The 27,157-nt window shown below is 41.8% G+C and overlaps 1 protein-coding gene across 2 annotated transcripts in view; it reads left to right on the plus strand.

Annotated features, from left to right (window-relative positions):
* The first annotated feature begins 3,630 nt into the window (after nt 1-3,630).
* The window catches only part of LOC131228941 (uncharacterized), a 31,682-nt gene continuing 8,155 nt past the window's right edge, over nt 3,631-27,157 (plus strand). The window contains exons 1-5 of one of the 2 annotated variants that reach the window (XM_058224776.1): nt 3,631-3,758; nt 3,911-3,932; nt 4,065-4,170; nt 21,447-21,554; nt 21,733-21,881. In XM_058224776.1, coding sequence (XP_058080759.1) covers nt 3,698-3,758; nt 3,911-3,932; nt 4,065-4,170; nt 21,447-21,554; nt 21,733-21,834 — 399 coding nt within the window. In that variant the 5' untranslated portion in view covers nt 3,631-3,697 and the 3' untranslated portion in view covers nt 21,835-21,881. The remainder of the gene's footprint in view (nt 3,759-3,910; nt 3,933-4,064; nt 4,171-21,446; nt 21,555-21,732; nt 21,882-27,157) is intronic. The other variant, XM_058224775.1, reaches the window with a different exon arrangement.

Raw genomic sequence — 27,157 nt, forward strand, 5'->3', positions numbered from 1 at the left:
TTTTATAAAAATCAGGCCTATAATTCAGTGAACCATGATATTTTAGGTCCACACATGCACAAAAATCATGCACACACGCTGATCTAGTAGCATTTCTAGTCATTTTTATGAGAATGTATAAACAGTGATGAATGCTGAATAATAGTTTCTTCCAAGCAAAATGAGAGAAGGAATAAAGTAGTTTGAAATGCCCTATGCAGCCTATAAATATAAACACATCCAAACAGATCTGGGCATTGGTGAACCCCCAACATATAAAATCATTTTATACAAATAACGTACACCAACTACAGAAGCTGATCTACAAGTAGAAAGACCGTTACCATCTAAAATACTATGCAAATTTCAATTACAGGCTGATCGATTTTCGTAGACATAAAACTGAACAGTTAAACTCTTCAGCATATGCAAACAAATTGAAACCCAAGGGGATTTATATACCCAGATTTGCACAGAGAAATTTGCCCCAAAGTGAATGAAATTACTAACGGCATGTCTTCTATGGTATTATGAAAAAGGATAATACCATCCATTTTATGAAAATGGTTGCCTAAGTACCATCCATTATTTGAAAACCTCAGGAAATAGATAAACAGGACAAGGAAAAAATCAATACACCACCATACTTTAATCAATGAAGATGAAAATTATGAAAAACCTGGATTGCGAAGTAAGAGAACACCACAGCGTCGAAATTTCGCTGGCCACAGCTCTGCCAAGCAAACCAAGAAAAGAAGTGATTAAGATTGTATACACAAACCACTTTCGTGAGAGAGCCATATAGACGATTTTCATCCTCAATACCTAATCACCCACAACGTGCGCCTATTGGGGCCTCACCATTCAAGTACGGAATAGATGGGAGAAAACCCTGAGAGAATGATCTCAGAAGCCCTATTGGCTGGTGAGTATTTATGGGAGATCAAGCTATAGGATGCACGTTCTACCTAATCCCTCCCTCTTACAAGATCAAAGAGAATCCAAACGTCGATTTTGGGAACACCTACCTCACAGCCACTTCCACGGCAATGCGCGATTGCAATAACTCTCTACCCAGCAAGCTCGGGTGACGAACATGCATCCATCTATATAACAGCGATTTCGCGCCAAAAACCTCTACCCTATCATCTCTCCTGCCATACCCTCTCTCCCGCCAGCGCTAGGGATTGAGAAATCCCATCGGTTGTCCGTACGATGGCCTGTGAAATCGCTGTGGATGGGCTCGATGTGAGAGAGCCGGCATCGAATCCAATGAGGGATTTCGCAATCCCTCCATATCTCCAGCGAATACAGCGAAGGACGATCGAGTTCTTGCAGTCGACGCCGCCCAAACACGCAAGGGGCTAGGGTCGGTGGGATTTGACAATCCTATCCCACCTAATACCCTTTAATACACCGTAATCCATTTGCCTAAACAGGCCCTTAAGGATAACTACTCCAAATTCATGGAGCTTCTTGGGACTCCTCATAGAGATTCCTCAAATCCACGATAAAAAATGAGGAAAGAATATAAATAAATTCTAATAAATTTGAAATTTTATCGATCATAATAAAAACAAATTTACAACCCTTTAAATAGTGATAACAAACCCTGGAAGAAGTTTAAGAATCAACCTCAAACTCCTCAAAATTAGTAACTTACTATAAATTTTACTATTTATAGTAAGTGTCCTATTTAGCTTAACCACGTTATTTTCCTAATTTTTCTAAGCACTTTTTATGTTGGACACAACTCCTAAACTCAAAGGATGAAGAGTTATAATCAAACTAAAACTTACCATAAATAGTAAAAACAGAAATAAAATAGATTTTTGACACTCGATATGATGAAATCCCGCAAATTCAGTGTGGGCAACCCAGCATAGCTGGGTTAATTGGCTAAAGTATCTTCTCTTACCCCAAATTCATATAGGGTACGTTGAGTAACTCATTCTAGTTTGCGAGATACGCCTATTGTTAGGTTCTAATGGGTCCGGATCACCTCCGCCTCCGATCGGGCCTTCTTTAGTCCATCCTAGACATGAAAGTGTCCCTGACCCGCTCTACATCAAAGTTTAAGACAAGACATGTTCTTTGTGTAGAGGATCACCTAATCTAGAGAAATGAGTGCACTTTCCTGGTAGTTGTTGCTGTCACAGGCGCGAACTTGGCAAATGTATGCAGGATCCAAACTGCTCATCAGGCAGGTCTTCATAGTCCAGATGTCATGTATCAAAACTCTCTTCACTTATCTTGTGGCCCATGCATGTGTTACGTTTGACTGTTGATTAGTTCCTGTTGGCCCCCATTTCCTTTGTTGTACTCATGGGGCCCATCTGAACCTTGCAGGAGGCTGTTTTCTCGGTCAAGGATGGTAAAAGTGGGGCCACCTTATTAGCAGCTTATATCTCTCACATGTGTGCCATCTAGCACTTGTGTGTGAAGGGCTAGTAGCAAAAAAATTGGCACTCGATCCAGTGCACTTGGCAAGGCTCAGCGAAATCATTCAACTAGGATGGTAAATGCCAGTGTGCAGGACTTGGGCTAGAATCTAAGGTCCGTTTAATAGTGCTAGACCTGGGCTTGCATCTGATTAAATGTTCAACAAGAACGATTGGATTTGGCCGACCCCACTTATTCAATAACAGTGGGATGATTATTTGGATAGTAGGGCTGATTGGGTCGGAACCCAAATCCCCTAGCTCAGGGGATGTGCTGGGCTGGGTCTCAGTTCCTTAGCTCAATCATGTCCATGGGCAGTTGTTTTACATGGTTAATCCATCCACCCACCATGTTCGTCCATGGATTTAACACTCGGCAATTCCTCCCTCGTCCAAGTCGACCAAGTTGAACATATTTTCAATGCTGATTTGTGGTGGAATGGAACATGCAGGAACGTCCATCTCTCCTTTTCCTCCTGCAGGGAAGGAGGATATTGTACATAAGGGTCTCAATGGGCGAGACGACGATGAACCCAACCTGGCAAAGGGCTTGGACATATTTTCTTGGCCCATGGGCCTCTTCCACACAGTGTGAATGCTCTGTCAATTTTGGGCCAGGCTTCGGATCAAGTTATTATAGACCAGACTAGCTTGGCCTGACCAACCTCATGTTTAGATATCTTATATCCTAGCAACCTGTGCATCTTTAATGTAGACCATTGATTTCATTCATCTAGGTGTCTACTTCTTTATGCATGTGTGGTCTACTTGATCAAGGGATAGATAAGAACATTCAATCCTAAAATAAGGATTTTATTACTTTTTGTGCTCGGTTGGTGTGTTCTGCGACCAGCCAAATTTAGAGGCTCAGGCTTGGGCCTGCTAGGCCCATGTTGGGTCAGGCCTTAGAACTTAAAACATTGGCCCGGCCCGGAGGAACCCATGTTGTACACAGTAAATATGGGGACATGCTCATCATTAAACGTTAGTTTGCCGATATACATGAAACCGTACACTTGTGACCATGTTTAGGTAATCCAAACCGTTGATATGGTTACATGAAGCCGATGGAAGCTGAACCTTCAAAATTTGAATTATTCCAATGCGGTAGATTTTTTCGAGTATCCCTCATTGACCGTGCGGCACATCAAATCAACGGTTTGGATCACCAAACGAGTCTGTACCACACGAGCAGGTCATTTTCATGCATTCGGTTCGGGTTACTCAACGAGAAAGTGAGGGTGATAGTGAGAGAGGTGGAGAGTATGAGTGAATAGATGGCTGCATGCACTTCAGTAGCAGAGGCGGTGTGGAGAGACATCAAATCATCCCGTTCAGGCACTCTCCATCTCTCTCCTCTTCCCATAATACCCTTTTCATGATCTTCTAATTGCCCCTCATTTTGTTTCTAATTACGATCCTAACCTTCTCTTCTTCCTTTTCCTCTTCTTCTTCGCTCCCCAAAACCCTAAAATAAAAAAACAAAGCAGTGACAGACGATCAGCTCCAAGTGTAAGTATCATACTCCGTTTCTTCTCTTACCATTTTCCTAATTCCAGAAAAAAAATGGAAGGATTTTATTTATTTTTTATTTTTTTAAAAAAAAATATCTGATAGAGAGTTGTATTACATCACTAATTTCAGGTTACATTTCCTGTTCGGGAAGAACTTTGAGCGCGCAACCAGGATCGTCGATCAGGGTGGGGTCAAGAGGGTCTCTGGCGATCCCAGTGGTCGTTTTGTTTTCCAGGTTTAACGTTTTTCTTCTCCGTCTCTTCTCATGCTTCTTAAATTCAGCTCTCTCCATTTGATTCAGCTAATGTAGAAGTGGATTCCACCTACAACCAAATCGAAAGGGGAAATCTCAGTTCGGCTACCTACCTTTTTTTTTTTTTGTTTTGTTTAAAGATGATGCAATTTATTCGGGCCAAAGACCAAAAAAAGAAGAAGAAAACGATACAATGCAAAGAAGGGGGAAAAAGGAAAAAGAAAAGAAAAGGAAAATAACAAAAGAAAAGAGAAGATACAAAACCCCAAATCCAACCGCAACAGGATCAATGAGTCCACTTAGATAATAGCACAAACACCTTGTTGACTACCCACCCAAAGAATTGCACTGATTCCGAAAAACGTGGCTGTTTCTCTCTAACCACAATAACCAAAGGGAAGCCAGGAGCGCAAGCCTCCATTTCTGAGAGGAGAAGCAACCACCTGAATCGCCATGCCAGGACAAAAGCAAGGAATCAATTGACACAGGCATAACCTGGGACACACCTGAAGATTGGAGAATGCCTGACCAAATGATCCCAGAAAAGGAGTAGTGAATAAAATGTTGATCCACCGATTCCTCCCCTTTGAGGCAAAGGATGCAAGCATTTGGGAGCACCATGCCTCTTTTTTCATTTTCATTTTTTTTTTTTTTTTTTTATAGATCGTCAATCATCGAAATCCTTTTTCTCCCAACTAACTAGGCAAAAGTAGCAACTTTCGGTGGAGCACCAAGGGACCAAATGAGAGAAGAGCAGTGGCTTTCACTCCCGGAATCTAAATTAGACAGGCTTAGAATGATAGAGTGGATGAGAATCCTGCAGACTTCCCGAACTTCAAAACCGGTGAGTCCTTTACTCCCGACAAGCTGTTACAACCACCGTTACCGTTATGAAACACCTTGATCAAGCCTCCTGATCCTTGCTCCTCCATTGAAAGGACGACAAACATCTTTTCTATTCAGGAGGTGAAATTTACCATTAGAGTCTCCACCTTGCCAAAGAAAATCCTATTTGAGCCTATCAATACGCCCGAACACCGCCTAGAACCATCTAAATAAGGACAAGAAGTAGAGAGGTAAATTGGAAAGATAAGATTTAATAAGGGTTAGCCTACCCCCTAAAGAGAGTAACCTACTTTTCCAGGGGCTAAGCTTCCGCTTCATTCTCTACACAACTTTATCCCACAGATGTCTCAAGTTGCCTAAACATAAAGGAAGACTGAGGTAAGAGGAAGGAAAGGCCCCCGGCATGCATCCTAAAATCCCAACTAGAGAAGAAAGCTCTTCCTGATAGGTGTGAATCCCGACAATCTCAAACTTGAATAAATTGATTTTCAGCCCAGAAACCATCTCAAACCAACAAACTGAAGCTCTCAAATTGGCCACTATAGATCCTAAATGGTGCCATCTGCAAATTGCAAATGAGATATCTGATGCTGGAAATTAGCTACCGAGAACTTGCCCTGTAGACTATTTGTTAAAAGCTTTGGAAACGATCACAAAGAGGAAGGGGGAAAGGGGGTCCCCCTGCCGAATGCCTTAGAAGGACTTGAAAAAGCTAAGAGGAGATCCATTGATCATGACAACAAAAGGGGTCGAGCAGACAGGACAATGGACCGATTTTCTTCATTTTATTCCAAAACCCATCCTCAACATATGGTCCAGAAAAGCCCAGTTGACATGGTCATAAGCCATTTCTAGATCCAATTTACAAACAACACCTTTATTCCTCAATTTTTGTAAGGAATCCAGATACTCGTGGGCAATGAGAGAGTGCTATCAAGGATCTGCCAGCTTGAGTTGAAAGCACTTTGGAAAGCCAAAACCTCTTTAGGCAAAACTAGCCTAATTCTTTGGCTCAAAATTTTAGAAACTATCTTATAAGGACCCCCTATCAGGCTAATGCAAGGTGTTCCGTATCCGTTATGATACACCCGTAAAGGCCGATACGTATAGGTAACGGCCATGACCGTTATGCGATACGGGGTTGAAAAGGGGCAGTTAGTTTTTTGAAACCGTATCAGCCGTTACAGTGGCCGTAAAGGCCGTTACAAGGCATAACGACCGTTACTCCCGTGACAGTAAAAAAACAATCATTTTTTTTCTTTTTCTATTTAAATTCAATTTTCTCATTCTAAAAACTCTCTTGTATAATTTTACAACAGATTTCGACCACTCTTACTATAGCTTATAAGATTAAAATTGTGGACTGAAGTGATTTGAGTGAATAGATTCTCCAAGGGCCTTTTTTTCAAAAAATTGAAAAAACAGTATTTATGCCTTTTTTTGATTTCTAGTTCTAATGCTTGATTGTGATGTGTAAACATTAGAGACAATCATATTAAACAATTCACCAGACAGCCCGATACAACACTATCACCAAAGAGTGGACCGTTACACTACCATAAACATCTTCAAAACAAAAAATGAATATATATTTGAAATATTTACATTATTCTTGATTTTATAGATTTTTTTTAGAATTTTTTGGGCAATTTTTTTTTTCAACCGTTACGGGGGTCGTAATGGTCGTTACGCCCCCTTATGGCCGATACGCGTATCAGTAATGGTGGTGACCGTTACGGCCACTGTTACCAATACGGAATACCTTGGGCTAATGGGCCTAAAGGTTTTCACGCTAATGGGCTTAATTTTTTTTAGGTTATCGGCACTTTAGCAGTTGGGAATGAGGGCAAGAAAGGTGCAACCCAACTCAAACGAGATCCGAGCCGAATCAAAGAATTACACCACAAAGGCAAACAAATCCTAAAGAACTAGGTCCCAAAAAGGTTAAAAAAACACCAAGGGGAATCCATCCTAACCTAGGGCTTCATCTCACCCTAAACCCCAAACAACTTCTTTAACTTCGTCCGATAGATTATCAAGTTGCGGCCTCCTCCTTCTTCTTCTCTCTCTCTCTCTCTCTCTCTCTCTCTCTCTCTCTCTCTCTCTCTCTCTCTCTCTGTTCTTTCCCTCATTTTTCTTCTCTTCTTTCCCTCTTTTTTCTTTTCGGTTTATTTCAGTACCTTTTTTTTTTTTCTCAGGCATAATGATCTTAGTTTGTCACTACTGTTTCATCGTGGATTATGTCTTCCTATTGAAATGAAGTCCCAATATCGCCGATTACGTATCGCACGATATATCGACAATATGGCGAGATTTCCTCTAAAATCGGATCCGGGTTGTGGAGAATAAAAAAATTGAATTAGAAAAAAGAAAAAGAAATACATAGATGAGCCACTCGACAGGTAAGTAGGATTTTCTGCAAATTTTCTTCAACTTCCCCTTTCTTGGAGATTGGCGAGGAATCGTGCCGTGGTCGACATTTCTCGGGTCACGAAATCTATCGACGTCAGAAGAAATCAGCGAAATCGAGAAATCCTCTCCGAAATGTCGAGAAATCACCGTGAGATATGCAAATTCCTGACAAGGGCGTCCGAGCCCTCTTTCAATGATTTTGGGTCAATCATAAGGCATGCGTTATATCCAAACCGTTCTTCCATTTCTCGTTGTAAGGCTTGAGCCGAAAAATAAAAGCAGATCCAGAGAACAAGTGGACCACACCCCAAACAATAGACAAGAAGGCCTACCATTGAAACCCTTTGAGGTCGGAAAGTTTTGGATAATATAAATATCCATGTGTGACCTTACCTTGGTGTTCCACTTTCTTTTCCTAAAATAATCTTCTTCTTCTCTATTCTCTTCTTCTTGCTCGTGATGTATCTATACATCCAAACCGTTAATCCCTTTTCTTGAGGCCATTCCAACGCTCAAGTGGACCACACCAAATAATAAGCTTGGTTGCATTAAAATGCACTAAACATTAAATGTCAGTGGAATTAAATGCAAGAGTCATTTTGTAGGGCCCACCATAACGTTTATTTTCCATCCAATCTGTTCATGAAGTCACAAAGACATAAATTAAGAGGAAAAACAAATTTTATATTGATCCAAAAATTCTGTGAACCCTAAAGGGTTTCTGAATGAAGATAAAAAACAATTATCAGCTTGATCTAACCTTTGTGGCCCACTAATGGTCAATCATCATTGTTTCCTATGGTACGGTCCACTTGATTATTGGATTTGCTTCATTTTTTTTTTGAATAATGTCCTAAAATGATATGAAAAAACGGATGGATGGGGTGGATAGTGAATATAGTTGTCATAGTTCAATCACACAGCGCATATCTTAGTACAATATACAAAGGAAACCTATTATGACCATTTCTTTTTTCAGATTTTATGATTTAAAAGTGTGTATTAGGGTCTTTTAAAATAATCCCTGAAGTTTCATTGAAAAAATCAACAATGTGCGATACATTGTGCGATACCGATATTTCGAACACTGGCTGTAGGTACGTGTCACGCTGAGATGAGCGCTGACACTCCTCGAGCTCCGAGTTGTACGAACGATTCAAAGGAGATCAAAGTTTTATGGGCTCCACAGTGATGTATTTATTATATCTACACCGTTCATCTATTTTTAAATATTATTTTAGAGCATTACCTAAAAAATGAATCGTATCCAAAGATCGTCTGGACTACACCAAAAATAGCAGCGGAGATGATGATTTTCACCGTTAAACAATTCGTAGGCCCACCGTAACATTTATTTTCCATCCAATCTGTTCATAAGGTCAAAAAGACCTGAATGAAGAGGAAAAACAAATTTCATATTGATCTAAAAGTTTTGTGATCCCAAAAAAGTTTTCAATGGTAGACGTTCAATCCCCCACTGCTTTTTGCAGTGTGGTCCTCTTGATAATTAGATCTGTATTATTTTTTGTGTCAAGCCTTAAGACAATCTCGTCAAATGAATGGACGGTTTAGATATAACACATTCATCATGGGTGGGGCCCAAAAAACTTTGACATGTGTGCTACACTTCACAATCCGAGTCCCGCCTAATTTGGGCCCTTAAAAAATTGTACGAAAGACATATATTAACTTAAAATTTACCAATTAAATTATAAACTGCAATTGCTAACTCACAATGCCAAAATCAAATTATTTGAATAGTTTTAATTGTTATTTTGTGTACTCTTATTTTTTAAAATAGGGCCTTTTGATTTTTTTCATGATTCACTATCCAATAAATGTCCACTAATACATAAGTGGGATAATGATAATAAATTGCATGAATTTGAGGCTAATTTGGGGCATAGATTGGTCCTCCAAGTCAACCCAAAATTGGCAACGCCATCTACCTGAATTTAATTTCATTTTTTTAAAGAACTACTAGGAGAAAGATATTAAATTGTTAAGTATATAAATTAGATATTTAGAAAATTAAATATATACATTTTGTAGTCAAATTCAGGTTACCTGGTTCAAAAATTAATCAGACAGTCTGATACAGCTTCTCACCAAAGAGTGGACCGTTACACCACCATAAACATGTTCCAATTTATAAATGAATGCATATTTGGAATGCTTAGAATATTCCAGATTTAATACATATTTTTTTTTATATTTTTTTCGCAAAAAAAATATTTTCCGCCGTTACGAGCCGTTACGCCCCCGTATCGCTGTTACGACCCCGTATCCGTATCGGTTTTGGAGGTCACCATTATGCCAACCGATACCGATACGGGACACCTTGTTCCTTACCCTTATCAGACAGTAGATTTGAATAAAAATTAACTATGACATTAGAGATGGACTCTTTATTGGAGACCCTCTTACCATCAACAACAAGTGATGAGATACAATTGGCCCTAGCTCAAGCATTAGCTATACCATGGAAATATTTGGCATTTCTGTTGCCGTCCTTTACCATATCGCCTCTCGAGCATTGACGCCATTTGATCTCAAGCTCTTTAACCCTAGAGGAGTAATGGGAAGATAACTTAGCTCTGGCTAGGATCTCTTCTTCTGAAAAGACATCGGCTTCCGCTATAACGTCCCGAACTTTCACGGCCAGAGTTTATACTCGTGCCTGAGAAAGTCGGTTGTTAATAATGTAAAACTTGGATGCTTTAGAAAACGCATCTTATAATACATCCAGATACATTCAAGAAGATAGCATTCACAAGAATAATATTAACTATATTTCTTATTCCAAAATCAAATAAATTGTCAAATGCTCTCACAATGGGAGCGTATTACAAGTTCTGAGTTGGGTATCGGAATTATAAAGAAAATAAACCATAAACTAATTTTTCCTAGTCTATTCAATAAAGTCTTCGGTCGAGGTCTGGTCTTCTGGGTCCTCGACCTGTACGTCACCTACAATATCTGTACGGTTGGGAGAGGGTCAATGCCCTACTCGTAGTGATGATTATCCTTTAAGATTAACAGTAATTCAAGAGATTCATAAAAGCAATGTAAAGGTTCTGATACGTCCCATACTCCACAACTACAAGAGGTATCAATGCACAAGCAATTTATATGAGATGCATGCCTAGCAAAGTATATGCGGTTTATCACACTTAGTGATCGCCACAATGTGGAATATAATTAGAGTTATCCAACTCGCCCCGCATCCCATACTACGGAGATTCGCCGACGTGTCCCACGTTTAACATGGATTTATGCGGTTATCTCAAGACGAATATAACACATGACCAGGTGAATCACACAATCCAGATTGGAGCGACTAATTGCGACAACCAACCCCCAAAAGAAAAGACCAGATTGGAGCAACTAAATGCGACATCCAACCCCCAAAAGAAAAGAATTGATGTAACACGTATATATAATGATTTACATACACCAATTTGTACACCATCACCCATGAAACATGGAATTACGTGTCGCCCCAAGGCCGCAACCGAAAACGCATTACGTCCATGATATTTATTCGATCGCTAGAAGAGGGATACCCAACATAGTACTTGCACCAAAAAGGAAATCCATTGAATCATGGGAGTTTAGGAATATCAAGACAAATGCCCAAGCCCTCTAAAATAGATAACACAAGGCCAATAACATAAAGAGAAGAGTCGCAATGGCTAACTCGACAAAGGTAAAAGTGGCAATGGCCAATGTAATAAAGAGGAGTGGCAAGGGCCAACTCAATAAACTGATAAAGGCAAGGGCAAGGCTTGTATCCATCGCCCCACATAAATTCATAAGATCACTTGTAAACAACATTGTACTATAATCTCAAAGGGCAATTAATTGATGGTAAAACATATAATTGCAGGAAAAATTTAAAATAACATGAAGGCATGTTAAAGACAAGATAGAAACAACGTGAAGGCATGTAAAGGTAAGATGAAACGACAGGATGACATGTAAGGGCAAGGTAAATATAATAACTTAAATTAATGTAAGCCTAAAGGATAAAACCCTCACTTTCTGGATTGAATGGATCTTGGCATGACCTCCTCCTTCTCTTTCCTTTTCTCTTTCCTTTCTTCCTTTCTTTCTTTCTTTCTTCCTCCTCTCTTTTCTTTTCCTTTTCCTTCCTTCCTTTCTTTCTTTCTTTCTTCCTTTCTCCTTCTCTCCTTGCTAGACGGTTGCAATTCCAGCGAGTAGAGCTTCTGTCCCTGCTGTCGCTCAACTGGTCTCTCTCTCTCTCTCTCTCTCTCTCTCTCTCTCTCTCTCTCTCTCTCTCTCTCTCTCCCCCCTTTACTATGATCTCACGACGGTGGGGTAGGAGGGTTTTTTTTATAGGCGTGGAAGTTCTCGAAACTTCCGTGTGTAGCCCTTACGCAAGGCTCCTTCCGCAGCGTGTTGAGTTGTAACTTACGTAGCTCCTTTCACTGTGTAAGGAGTCGGTTGCATGAAGAATGATTCAGCCAGTGATCCTTGTGCGGGGTATTTTCCCAAACGGCCTCCATGGGTGCGGTCGAAAACTCCTAAGGATGACCTTGAACGGTCTTCATTGCATGTGGGGTCGATCGGTTGATCATGGTGCCGTTGTTTCCTTATGGTTTGTAGGTTTCCATGGGAGCAGATTGCGTATGCAACTGTTTGCATGGGTCCTCATAGATCACCTGTTCTCGGTCGGGATCGAGAGCCCATCTCGATGAATGATTTAGATTCCCCAGATTAGGCGAAATGGTGGCCCACTTGGATCGACAGTTTGTGGTCCATCACAGCCTGGTGATCCACGACGGACTGCGCTCGCATGTGGGAGTTTGGCTAGCATGCGGAGAACCCAATTGTCTGGTTGGTTTTTCCTGCTTGTTGTGATGAACGGTCTGGATCATTCATAAAAATGATGATATGGCCCATGCATCTTCCAGCGGACGATCGTCCGCGGTCGGTTCCGGATTCCTGCATATTTTGTCAGGTGAAGGACTCCTTGACCGACTTCCAGGTATGGTTTGGTGCGGATGTACGTGGCTTGTATATGTACACGATTTATAGGTGGGGTCCATGGGTGTTTCGGAGTAGATCCATTCCATCCGTTGACTTTGTCTGGCTGATATAGGGGTCAGTGTTCGAAGCAGGCAGCGGTGCTGGCCCCGGATGGGCCATCCTGATTGAAAGTCTGTTAAAATGTCGATCTCGCTGATCCAACGGCCGAGTTTTTGTCTGTACGGTTTATTTGAAGTAATTAGGTCTGATGTGAAGTTTCACATCAAGTGGATCGTGGGAACCCAGTGATCTAGTATTCAGGGGTTGAAGTTAAGGGCATTTTCGTAATTATGGTTGATCCAAGAGTCTTGTGAAATCTAATGGTTCTACAGGCTTGCATGCATCTTTCCAAATGTATCTGACAAATGAACCTATGTCCGAATCATTATGAGTAATGGGTTAATTGTCAATTTACTTAAGAGGAGGTACGTACATTAAATCACTTGCTGGTTAGTCTTGTCTTAAAATCAATGGTTAGATGGCTTGGGCTGTGAAAAGAAAACTTTTCCTAATAGTCGGCTTTGTAAGGTTAGACTAGCTAGGTTAGTACCGAACATATGTACGTAATAGGTTGCGTCCCATGTTAACACTTAAGTATTTGGTTGTTGAAATGCTCGAGGTGTTACATGCTCAATGTCCAAAGCCTGGATTTCCCTATTCAAAGCATCCATCTCTTGCTCCCGAGAGTTAAGAACTTCACGCTTCGAGGCCGCTAATTTGGACTTCAACAACTTCATCTTTTAAAAAAGAATAAAACTCATATGACCTACAACATGAAAAGAAGACCACCAATCAACAACTAGGGACCGAAACCTTCCAAATTCAAGCCAGGCTAACTCGAAATGGAAGGATTTAGGTCCCTATTTAACCTCACCAACTTCCAAGAGAATAGGGTAATGGTTAGAAATAGGTTTAGGCAATCCTCTCTATTGAGCCAAACAATACTTTTGGATCCAACTTGGAGAGACAACAAACCTGTCCAACAAGGACATTGTCGAAAGAGATTGCCGATTCGACGAAGAAAATTAAATATCACCTATCGGGAGGTTGAACAAACCATGCTTTAAGGATCTAGTCACTAAAGCCTCGCACGCTCTCAGTAACCTTTCCTTTGTGCAGCTTCTCATGGGTGAAACGAATGACCATAGACAAACAAAAGATAATTCTGCCTAGATAGAAGAATTCAAAGAGGGTTTGTTAGGACCATAGACTCCCTAAAAGACCCACCTAAAGCCGGAGGAAATCTCTCAGAAAGTCACACTAAACAAAAGGCCTCCCACCCAGCTTTCCTCTTTGAACTAGAGGCTACACTTGACCAAATGTCCCCAAAAGCCCCAGTAGAGTCCAAAGCTTCCCACTAGACGCTACCCCGGCCCCAAATGGACTCGACAATACCTCGGTCAATCAATTGAAGCTTAGATTCTTGAAGGGCTATGGTACTAGCTTTAAATACACAAGTCTTTAACTAAGACCCGCTTCTTGGGGCAACCCAGACCTGGACATTCCAACACATCATCTTCAATGAGAAACAAGCTTCCATTTTCTACCATTTCTAGGAATTACAACTACATCTCCTCTCGGGCTCACCCCCAAGTTGACAAGCTCCTTACATTCCTTAGTGGATTTAGGGGAGCAACACTACCCTAGTACATCTGCATGACACAGACCTTTCTCTTCCTTAATTTGAAAAGGAGCAGTGTAGTTAGCATCCTTATTCCCAAAAACCACTTCTAACAAGCTACCCACATGGCATAGGGCCCCATCTTTTACCTTTAACTATAGCCACCAAGAGCTCCGACCTTTTTGGGGAGGAATAAAAGGGACTAGGGTTCCTCGAGAGGGGAAGGGCATCCTCAAAACAAAGGGTTGCCAGAAGGGGGGAAACATCTAGATTCTAGAGCTTCAGCACTGGAGAAAAAGACAGGGGATTCCACGGCAAGGAAACCTTCATCCTAAAAGGAACCTAAAGGGGACTTGCAAGGGGAGAAGGGAATGACAACTAGAGGACCAAAATCCTCCGACCGATGGGCATCCCCCTCAAAGGATACGAAAGCAGGTTTGGACGGAAGGATAAAGACTGGAGAAGAGAAAGGGGTATGAAATGATTTTGAAGGAGTAGGAGAGTAGTGAGGAAGGTCACATGTGACGGAGAAAGGAGGATCGTGAAAGCAAGGGCTTAAGAGATCCACAAGAGGAGGGGAGTCCACACGTGAAGACAAAGCGCATAGTTGATTAAATCCACCTGGCAAACCATTTGGCACTTGATGACCATTTGGCTCAAGGAAGGAGAGGCCTGGACGCAATCACATATGAATCAATGCCCATATTGATGTCATCGATCTAAGGAGCACTAGCAACGAAAGAAAATGTGCTATGTGGATCAAACTCTGAGGGAAGTGAAGTGATCTACAGACTTAAATTCGGCAGGGCTCATTAAGATAAGTGTTGGCGAAGGACATGAAACGATCTCGAGGCTACCACGTGTAATTTCCTTAGCCGACTTAACAAATGAGAACAAACCATGTGAACACTCAGAGAGATGCGTGTCCACCTCACTGAAGGAGATAATAAAGGATGTAGGAAGTCGTCGTTGGCCTGATGATCCAGCCAGTTGCGATGTAGAGAGTTGATGCCAATTGTCCCACATCTCTCTCTCTCTCTCTCTCTCTCTCTCTCTCTCTCTCTCTCTCTCTCTCTCTCGTTCCCCTAAAAAAACCAAGTGAAGAGAGACCCTAAATTATCCTGATAAGATAGCAAATCCACTCTTGCATGTCTATACCATCCGCGGTGCCAAGTGGGGTCGATGATGAACAATGAGTCAACTGGCCTTGATCAAATGGACAGGGATGGAGCACATGTCCCAGGGGACAACTGGTGAAGTATCCTGATAAGATAGAGACACATGTCTCTTGTACTTACCTCTCACTTGAAGATGAGGGACACAGAGAACAATCATAGGGTCACCATCATCCACATGGGTCAAGTGTGGAGATCTCATCTTGCACACGTGGGCCTGAGGAGAAGGAACACTGCAAGAGCATGGGACATGAACTTCATCACTACCCAAAAAACTTTGACCAAGGGTCACCCTTTGATGGGGACATCACACGCCCCCCCAAATATGCACGCAAGGAGGGCCCCACCATCGATCTGGATCGATGACGACGTCCAGGGATGGCCTCCTAATTAGAGGACTGCGTTTTGGTTTGTTGGAGTGGACCTAATAATCATGTGAATCCCACCATGGGTTCTCACGATCGTAGCCCACTATTCTAATTAATATAGTACTTTGGGTTTTGCTTATTATTGTTATTAAGAGTATCATGGACAGTTTAGATTGCTTTAATTAGTTGTTATTTTTTATTACTTCGTCGCCAAGTAATAGGTTGCGCACATGACGCGAGTTTTGGGATATAGAGTTTTATTATAAATAGGCAGCCCTCGTAGTCTTTTTTATTCATTGAAGATTAATAAAATTTCTGCGTTTTCCTACTCCTTTCTGAGTTATGAAAACCCAATTGGGTGCGTAGCCCTCCATTCTTCGAAGGGCTAACTACCGTGGCGCGAAGCTACATCTATCCAAATTCGCCCCCACCTTCATCCATTCATATTTCTCCTCCTTCAATCATCTACACTTCAAATCCATCTTCTATTGTAGCCGTTCTTCTCTCTACAACAAATTTCCAGCATATGGCCTTGCAGGAGGGCTGAAACTTCGGCGAAGCACCACGCACAAACCATGCATCGGATCAAGCTGATATTTGGGGGTTTTGGAGTCCACCCCTAGCCAACCAGGGCCAAGCTAGCCCTTTTCTGAATAGTGGGCCCACACACATGCGGCCGAAATCACACGCACGTGCGTCTAGGCCATTGCTGTTGTCCACACGTGCGGTACTTCTCTGGTTCATCTCTCTTCTCCTTTTTATTCATCTTTCACCCAAAATCCCTAAACATAACCCTAAATTATTCAAATCCCCAATTTTATGGCCTTTCTTCAACCGTAGGGTTCCCCGAATTGAAATTTCTGAATCCCTTGGATTGGGGGAATTATTTCTGTGCATGTGTGGATGAATTTACCCTCCTTTGATTCTTGTTTGGTCCATAATTTTGATTGATCCGACCCTAGCATGTGTAGGCATGGATCCGCATAAGATTCCCTTTGATTGAGTGTTTGAACTTTTGTGTCGGATGTGGAATTTTGTGTAATTGTTTCTAATTTAGTGTTATCTTAAGCCTGATTATTTTTTTTTTTGCATATCATGTTTAATTTCCATGTCCTGCATCACCCTTAGACCGATTGTTTCACCATGGAATCTGGTAGGAGCAAACCCAATAACCTTAGCCAATAGATCGAATCCCCAATTTTATGGCCTTTTTCTTCAACCGTAGGGTTCCCATATGATGTGTTAATCATAGTAGAACATGTTAATGTACATTTTACAGATTTGGGGTGCCATTTAATAATTTTTTAAATCCCTTGGATTGGGTTTTGCTGTTTTAATCATGCCATGTTTGTATTAATCATAGTAGAACATGTTAATGTGCATTTTACAGATGTGGGGCCCTTTTTTGAAAATTCGAAAAATCATTTTTAATGATTCTTTTGCTGTTTTAATGACATCATATGATGTGTTAATCATAGTAGAACATGTTAATGTGCATTTACAGATTTGGGGTGCCATTTTATATTTTTTTATATTTAATCATTTATTTAGGCCCTTTTTTGAAAATTCGAAAAATCATTTTTTAATGATTCTTTTGCTGTTTTAATGACATCATATGATGTGTTAATCATAGTAGAACATGTTAATGTGCATTTTACAGATTTGGGGTGCATATTTACGCATTTATTTAGGCCCTTTTTTTGAAAATTCGAAAAAACATTTTTCAATGATTCTTTTGATTTTTTAATGATGTCATATGATGTGTTAATCATAGTAGAACATGTTAAGGTGCAATTTACAAATTTTGGGTGACATTTTATATTTTTTAAATATTTTTTTCCATTTATTTTCGCCCTTTTTTTGAAAATTCGAAAAATCATTTTTTAATGATTCTTTTGCTGTTTTAATGATGTCATATGATGTGTCATAGTAGAACATGTTAATGTGCATTTTACATATTTGGGGTGCCATATTATTTTTTTATATATATTTTTTCTATTTACGCATGAATTTTGGCCCTCAAAAATAATTGCAAACACCTAAATGTAAGATATTTTCATATTACATTCATTCTAATATATCTATCATTGATAGTAGATAGTTAGAAAATTAAATATATGAATTTTGTAGTCAAATTCAAGTTATCTGGTTCATAAACCAAAGAGTAGACCGTTACACCACCATAAACATGTTCCGATTTATAAATATATGCATATTTGGAATGCTTAGAATATTCCAGATTTAATCCATATTTTTTCATATTTTTTTGCGCCGTTACGGGCCGTTACGCTTTTTTTTTGCATATCATGTTTAATTTCCATGTCCTGCATCACCCTTAGACCGATTGTTTCACCATGGAATCTGGTAGGAGCAAACCCAATAACCTTAGCCAATAGATCGACACAACTTACTTCGATAGTGATCTTTTCTTCCCCAACCACTATTGGCAGAGATTCAGACAACAACTTTGAGTTTTTTCGACACACTAGGATTCTATCCCGACTCCAATCAGCCCACAATTCAGTAGCCTCATCGATGATAAGAATTTCTCCAAAATAGGAACCTATAGCCACCAGGACTTCCTCTCACCAGAGCTCGAGAGGAAGGTCCCGAAAATCGACCCATACCTTCAACTTCTTGAACATCAACCACTCTGTCCATCTAACCAGAGACACAACCGGACCATTCCGGTATATCTAACTAGTAAATAAGACTTTGTCAATATTTTCCGTAGGTCGAAGAGAAACCCAATAAACAAAATCTAAGAGGGGATAATGAAGAAAATCGTCACCACTAAATTGTAAGAATCAATAAACTCAATAAGCCAAGCACACAATTCAGATTCCGAATACCCAAACCTTAAATTACCAACCAGACTCTATTGAAGACCCATTCACGCTTTCTCTATGATTCTTTAATAAATGGAGATCTCTGAACCAAAAATACAAGAGGACTCTAAAATGGTAGGGACCTCTTTAGGGACTAGAACCGGAATCCTAATGCTTGGGTCAAAGGATGCTTTGCCCATAAAGGCATTTTTGAAAGACGACGAACCCCCACGAAGGGGAACCGTGTCCCCTGTCGGCATCGTCGAAGAATGATGGGACTTGGGTGGCCACTTTCTTTGACCCTCTAGGCTCTTCGGGGACTCTTTGATGCAGGACAATTAACCACTTGCTCTAAAAGCTTGAAATGTTAGAGTATAGCGAATTAATCCCTTTATCTCATGGCCCAGGCCCCACATCACATGGGTTAGGACATCGGCCGAACCCCCTTGTGGGCCCTAAATCACATGGGTACCGCCTCACATGAATTAATGCAGGGGTATTTTCACACCGAGCTTGAGTGGGGTAGCCCGTGGGATATTGGAACACACTCGGGGTGGGTGACCCATGTGATTTAAGGCCCACGGGGGAGATTGTTCGAGACTCCTCACCGGGGTGATTAATGCGCATTTCATAACGGGCTCGAGTGGGGTAGCATGTGGGATGCGGGGACACACTCGGGGTGGGCGGCCCGTGTGAGGCGGGTGGCTCGTGTGAGGCGGTACCCATGTGACGGGCTCGAGTGGGGTAGCCTGTGGGATGCGGGGACACACTCGGGGTGGGCGGCCCATGTGAGGCGGGTGGCTTGTGTGAGGCGGTACCCATGAGGGAGGTTCGGTCAAGGTCCTAACCCATGCGATATGGGGCCCATGAGGGAGGTGCGGTCAAGGTCCTAACCCATGCGATATGGGGCCTAGGCTATGAGATAAAGGGATTAATTCTCCATACTCTAACAGTGCGAGCTTTTAAAGCAAGTGGTTAATTGTCCTGCATCACTCTCCCACCTAGACCTACCTTTCCCTCTCGATCAACCTTTTCCATCCATAATGGGTTTCCTGGACACGAATTTCATTTCTATTGAAACTCCTCCCTCTCATTTTCTCAATGGCCTCCTCAACGCTCTTTATTCTAATGAAAGCAAAGCCTCTAATTGAAGTTGAACCCTTAACCCTCGGAATAATCACTTCTTCGATCTTTCCAAAGTGCCCAAAAACCTTAAAGAGTTTTATATCCATCCATTCCTCTAGAAATCAGTCAACGAACAGGGTTGGGAACTCACTCAGAGACTCACCTGTTCTCATTCGGTTTCTATTTCTATACTAAAGTCTTTTCGGCCTTTACCTGCCGGAATCCATACACCTTCCTCTGGTTCACAACTTGGCTCAGGCAGACCTTTTGATCTTCAGTTGATGATAACCTTTCCTAATTCCTATGGATACATATATGTTTCTATTGCCCTTCTTGCTCCTAGCCAGAGTCCCGAATCTACTAATACGTCTTCTTTCGCTTTTGTTCCTTGGACTCCTAAAGTGGATACCAAACAAGGAAAGAGAGCTCTTTCCTTGACTTCTGCAGGAGGCATCTCTCCCGTTCCGCCTATTGGGAGAACCCTTGACCCTTTGTCAAGAGACTGATCTCCAATAGTTCTTCAATGAATCTCTCCCTTTTCATCTGCAGGGAGAACCCTTGGCTCGTTTCGAGAGACAAATCTCGAATGATTTCTGGTTCTTCAATGAATTTCTTCACTGAGAATGATGAGAGGCCCGTCCATAGGCATACATTCTCGTTGTAATTATCGTATGACCATTTTATGACCAATCAAACATGCTCGTCATCGAGAGACCTCACATTTGTTACTGCTTATCTATCCTTTTCTTTGAAGGTCAAACCATAAAATTTCTTCACAGATGCAATGGAAAATACAAGGGTTGTGGACTGATATCCAACATCCTACTTGCCGCCATGCTTGTAATCACAATATTCCTCTTCTTCTATCATAAGCAATGCATGCCTCATGCTTTACACTCAAGGAAAACAATTTTATTCAAACAACCATGAGAACTCGTTGAAAGAATCTTTCTAAAAGAAACCTTAATCTAATCCTAATCTTCCATTGCTTATAATCCTAACCATCTATTTGAATAAAACATTAAATGAACTAAAATATCCCTTAATCCGCCCTAACCATACATGCCTTTGAAATTTGGACTTGCTTTGATGATATCGGAATCGCCTAATCTTTGACTTGTTGATAGCTAACTCAACAGGCTTTCAAATGGTACCAATTTCTTGTCATTCAGACATCGTTTGATACCTGGAAATGGCTCACAAAGAAAGCAGTGAAAATACTGAGGGAAAATTGTTCCGCAAGTCATAACTTGTTGTAACTCTAGCAACTAATTTAATAAACCTATGGAATTGTGGAACCACACAGTCCAATTGGACCATTGATTTGGGTCAAATCATTGATCTATTCCACATCCTTGATCAGGCCAATCTGGTTGGTTAGATGGTCTAGATCCTTTGATCAGTCAGTTTGCTTTGCCTGGATGCATCCTTTAACCGATTGTGTATGGCCCTAGATTCATTACCCACCTATCCAGAATGTTCGTCTGCTGGGCCCTATTATGGATGGGCCGACCTGTAAAGGATCTCATATATTGGATGGTCTTTTAAGCATCTAATTGATGGTCCACTGGTAATGGTTTCACCAATGGTCTGCACTTGACAAAAAAGATCGAAATGATCACATGGGTTCAATTTTTTTACTGGGGAAGTTTTGGGGGCATGATCCATTTGTGAGGAAGCCTGCTAGAGAGCAATATGGATCACAAAAAGGTAGGGCAGACAGCATGCCTGCACCATTAGTGGCTGAACACTTTGTTTAGCCTGGTGTTGTCTGTTTCCTCAATACCTGATTTTTTCCGTATTTCTTTATTTGTTGTGACGAGAATATCAGGTGGTAGGAGAATCAAGGAGAAAGGAGGAGTACATTTGCTTTGCTGATCACCATTGTACTTGCTATTCTTTCTTTTATGACACCGTCAACCGGGGAGAACAACTGTGTGTATGATCCTATCTCAATGTTCCTGCAATCTGGATTATTTATTTTTTTTATTTTCTGAAGATTTCCTGCAATCTGGATTCCGTTGTTCGTTTTACACTTAATGGATTCATTACCATATTCATTTTTGTTTTGATGATATCATCATTTTTTTTTTCTTTCTTACTTTTTGACTTTCCAGTGTAAGCATCAATTAGCAGCACAACTTGCAGCAGCAGTAGAAGCATGCATCGAAGTGAAGGTGTCTGATGAGCAGCTAGCACTGCTACTCTCCAAACTTTGAAAATTTTGTACAGACAGGACTAGAAGTTCCCATTTGGAATTGAAGAGGTATTGGTTGGTTGCACCATGATTGAGTGTCTTCATTGATTGGGCAGGATTCAATTTTCATGAGCTTTGCATATGCATGTAATGCAGTCCATTTAAATGCCACCACATGTCCCAGCATGGCACACAGACGAGAGATTCAATTGTCTATCAGGTGAGTCTGCCTGTCTACATGCCATGGCCTGTAAACCATGCTGGTCATTGAACTGGTGGGCCACAGTTTAGAAAACAAATGGATGGCTGAAAAGAATTGTGTATATGCCATGGCATGAAAACCACGCTGGTCACTGAACCCGGTGTGCAACAGTCTACTAAACAAATGGATTCGGAAAAAGGAACTTGGGCGAGTTTTTCTAAGCCATCTTCATGTTTCTAATATGTAACCCAGCTGATTAGAAGACGGGCCAATTTTTTGGCCAGGGTGCCTACACGGTTGAACCTACCTAATGGGTGGTTTGGATCTTTCACCTGTATGCTGTGCTAACATATATGGCAGCATGTAGATGGGCTGCCTGGAAAACACATGTGAGCTTAGCAAAGTTCCATTTCCTTGATGTGATTGGAATTTATGTGAAAATCAGAGTTCGTCCAAATGAGCTGGCCTATTGAAACCCAAAATCTTAGACAAGATATTAGAATTTCGCTAATTGCACCTATTTAATGGTTGCTTGAGCTTCCAATAGATAGTCATTAGTGCTCTTATGAATGTTATGATAGTTGAGGGTTTTGGTATCCTAATTAGATCTTAAAGTGTGGGCTCCACGGTTATGTGATTTACACGTCTTTTTAGAATATAAACTATTGTCATTCTGCTATTATTTAGCTTCTCACAGCGAAGTATGAATTCCAAAATGGTCAAATTTCTTGTTGGAATTTATTGTGTTTCACCCCACTATGGAATAGAATCTTTTAGGAATATGAGCATATAGGAATTTGGTCAACCATGTAGAGTGGGCAGATGTTTCTCTGAACATCAAGTTCTTTTGTCGGAACTTGGAACTATTTGCACATATCTCAAATAGTTAAAGGGTACTCAAATGACTAGCATTCATGTATATGCAAGGCATACATCCAAGATTGGTACATAGATAAAATGTGTCCCTGTAACAAACTCTTGTAAGCATCGAGGAACTAGACCAACAAAGCAGTGGAGGGGTTCCGGATTTGCGATGGCAAGAGAAGGGCCAACAAAATGTGTCCCTGCAACATACTCATGTAGGCATTGAGGAACTAGACCAACATACTCTTCGCAATGTGTTTGCGGTGGTGAGAGAAGGATTTGGGCTCAGGGTTTGTGGGGGAAACATTAGTGAGGGGCAATCCCAATGCTAGGAGAGAAGGGGATACATAGGCGAGGGCACATTCCAGCATGAGTTCCAGTAGCAATGATGCGGAAAGCGGCGGCGAGCTACATCGAAAAGAGGCGCCATTGACAGATGATGGTGGGGATTGGACGGAAGTGAAGGCTAAGAAGAGATTTGGGGCCAAGAACGAGAAGAACATTAGGGAGCTAGCTAAATATCCTACCTTGTTTGTTACTGTGTTCCCGAGGGGATGGCTGCCCGTAAACTTTTCTAGGGTTTTTGGACACATAGTGATGCAGGACATGAAAATTAAATATGATATGCGAGGTTTCAAGCTTAAGATCACGTTCGTTCAGAAACAATTACACAAATTCCATATCCCACATGAAAGTTGGGGGTCCAGGCCTACACATGATAGGGTTGGATCAATAAAAATTATGAACCAAACAATACTCAAAGATAAGAAATAATCACCCACACATGCATAGTAATCAATCCCTAATCCAAGGGATTCAGAAATTCCAATTCGGGGAACCCTAGGGTAAGAAAAGGGGCATCAAATTGGAGATTTGAGTAATTTAGGGTTAGGTTTAGGGATTTTGGGTGAAAGTGGAATGAAAGAGAGGAGATAGATGAACCAGAGAAGTACCGTACGCGTGGACAACAACAATGGCCCAGACACACCCGTGTGTGTGATCCCGGCCACACGTGTATGGGGCCCACTATTCAGAAAAAGGTCACCTTGGCCCTGGTCGGCCAGGGATGGACTCCAAAACCCCAAATCTCAGCTCGATCTGATGTATGATTTGTGCGTGGTGCTCCGCCAAAGTTTCAGCCCTCCTGCAGGGCCAGATTTTGAAATTCTGTTGCGAGGAAGAGAATTACTGCAATAGATGATTGATTTGAAGTGTATATGATGGGGTGAGATGAGAAAAATGGATGGTAGAAAATGGGTAGTAAAGATGGCGATGGATGGGGGCGAATCGGGATAGATGTGGCTTCGTACCACGGTAGTTAACCCTTCGATGAAGGGAGAGCTTCGCACCCAATTAGGCTTCATAACTCAGAGAATAGGAAAACGCAGAATTTTTATTCATCTTCAATGAATCAAAAGAACTACAAGGGGTGCCTATTTATAGGGAAAACCTTATACTCTAAAACTTGCGCCATTGGCGCAACCTATTACTTGGCGATAAAGTAAACTAAAATAAAAACCAATCAAAGAAATTTAAAGCGTTCACGATGTTCTAAATAACATAAATAAGCAAAACCTAAAATATGAAATCAATCCGACTAGTGGGCCACGATCATTAGATCCCATGATGGGCTTTTCTTGGCTATCGGGCCCACTCTCTTGCACTAAAACTCCATCTTCTAACTAGGAGCCCCTCCCTGGAAGTCGTCATCGATCCAGATCGACTGTGGGGCCCTCTTTCTGGCATACGTGCGTAGGGGGGGCGGCGTGAGTGCGCGTGTGCACGTGATGTCCCCATCACATAGGGGTGGCCATGGAAGTAGTGATTCCTCAAGATCGATTTTCTGGTGAAAATTGGGGACTCGCCTTCGTTCAAATGAATGATACCAAGGAGGTGGATAGGGCAGTGGAATTGCTAATGGTGATTCCTTCCATGATGCGGTGGTAGGCCATAATGGAGGAATTTTAGAGGCGTAGACTACCGAAGCAACAATTGTCCCAGATCGTCCGAGTGCACATACAGAGGGGAAATGGTTATGGCTTGAGGGCACGAGTGAGGAACAGATAGTGCAAGTAAGGCCGGAGCTGGTAGACATGGCCTGGAGCTCCCTGCACAGATCAATTGTGGTTGTTACCAGAGGAGTGTCTATTCCGCAGCTCAAGAAGTGGTTAGAGGAGCCATGTGGTTTGGGGGAGAACGATTACTCCCTTAAACCGATTGGAGAAAGGGGGGTTTGGTTATCCATTCATCCAGGGGTAGACTTAGAATGGGTGCTCTCTACAGTTGCTTTATGGAGCAACGGGCTAGTTGAGTGCCTCAGGAAGTGGATTGAGCATTCAATCTTTGGAAAAGAGGATTCCTGTATCTCAATCAGAGGCATCCCACTTGAAATGTGGTTCAGAGATGTGTTCCTTACAATCGGTTCTTATATTGGTGAGATGCTTCTTATCGACAAAGTGTAAGAAAAGGGAGAAGAATTGGGTATCGCTGGAATCTGTGTGAAGAGGAAGAAAACAACAATGCTCCCCCCCACGATCAAGCTCAGGGTTGGGGAAGTGATCCTTTTAGTATTGCTGCACAGGGAGGAGATCGATAAGCCCTCAGCAAGTCGGACTGAAGTTTGGAAGCGACGAGAGAGGAGGACGATGCCAGTCAAATAGGCTCAGCACGAGAAAGGGGAAGAAGAAGGAGCCAATTACTTTGCTCTCGCAGCAAACCGGATCCTGGAAACTTTACGTGTCTTATTCCTACTAATGGATGGGAGGTAGGTGAGGTACGATCCAACGAGGACACTTCAATCCCTTATTGATGCTCCGAGTCCATTTTGACAGATGTATGTGCTGCTCCGAATCTTGCTTTGGCGTTACGTTTGGGACTCGATCCTCTATCCCTTTTTAAGGGTTCGACAGATGGCAGCCCCGCATTAGCTTCAGAGCTCAGTAGGGATACACGTTCAAAGCATATTCAAGAACTTCCTCCAAGGCGTGAAGTATCTTCGTCTTCGCTCGACACTTGGCTGGGGTGTCAAGGAAAGGCAGAAAGCGTGCCTTCTGAGGCAACATGTGGTGCTTGTAGGGATGGATCCTCGAAGGGCGGGGATATAACCTCAAGAGCTATTATTTGTAGTCCTACGTGTGTGGACTATTTAAATTTGCCACTTGGAGTTCCAGATCAGGCGGTTCTGCCTTCACATTACACTTGTGTGGATTTTTCTTTAATTTCCACTCGTGTGCCGAAATTGCGGTCGTGGGGAAGGCTTTCTTCGGGTTATAAAGAGGTACTTACCCAATTCTCTCAAGATTGTCATGATCCTTGCATTAGAAAAGGTTATCATGATGACTCCGACCCCTGGCTCCTTGCTTACAGATTGTTACGGCTCCTGATCCCCCTCCGAATTTGGGGTTCGCACCTGGTGGTGATGATGCTGCTGAAGCTCAATCGGACTCTACGGAATCCTTGAGTGAGGAACCTAATGAGGGATCGGCAGATAACGTAGTTCGTGAAGGAGGTCTCGAGGAGGAAGTTTCCCTGGAAGATGCGGTGGTCATCACGCCTCTGAGAGCTTCTCTGTTGGTTGCGCCTGAAGCTATCGATGGCTAGAGAGAAGACACTCAGATACGGTTGGCTTACAACTTGAACGGGCAAGTGATGTGATCTTTGCAGAACAACATAGATGGTCTATAGATATGCTCCGAGGGGGGGGGGGGGAGATTATTGGTCTATCACCTAACTAATTTCTATCATTTTGTCAGACAGAAAGTGCTGCAGAGATTGAGGGAAGGTCAGTTGTCTATGAGCAAGAAGTCTTCTAAGGGTTGTTGAGAACTGCTTAGCCTCGAATGTTAAATCAATTATGATGCTAATGGGAAAGTAAGTGTAGGAAAGAGGGCAAGATCCGGTAAGACTAGTTCTCAATGATCATTATATCTTGGAATATTAGGGGTTTGGGACGTAGGGAGAAGCAAGGTCCGATGAAAAAGTTATGCAAGAAGACTAAAGCAGATATCATCACCTTGCAAGAAACAAAGCTGCAACGCATCGATAGAGGTATGTTGGATTCTTTGTGGGGCGTATACCGCATATCAAATAAAGATTGGATTTTGGTTGATGTGAATGGGATGGCAGGGGGTATCCTTGTTGCTTGGAACACACATCTGTGGAAGAAGATAGACTTTTTCCAGGGGATTTTTTCTCTCTCTTATGTTCAGCGAGGTTGCCACAGATTTTCAGTGGGTTTTTACAGGAGTCTATGGTCCTTGTACTCCCATTGATAGGGATC

This window comes from Magnolia sinica, chromosome 16, assembly GCF_029962835.1.
Source record: "Magnolia sinica isolate HGM2019 chromosome 16, MsV1, whole genome shotgun sequence".
In the NCBI taxonomy this organism is placed as follows: domain Eukaryota; kingdom Viridiplantae; phylum Streptophyta; class Magnoliopsida; order Magnoliales; family Magnoliaceae; genus Magnolia; species Magnolia sinica.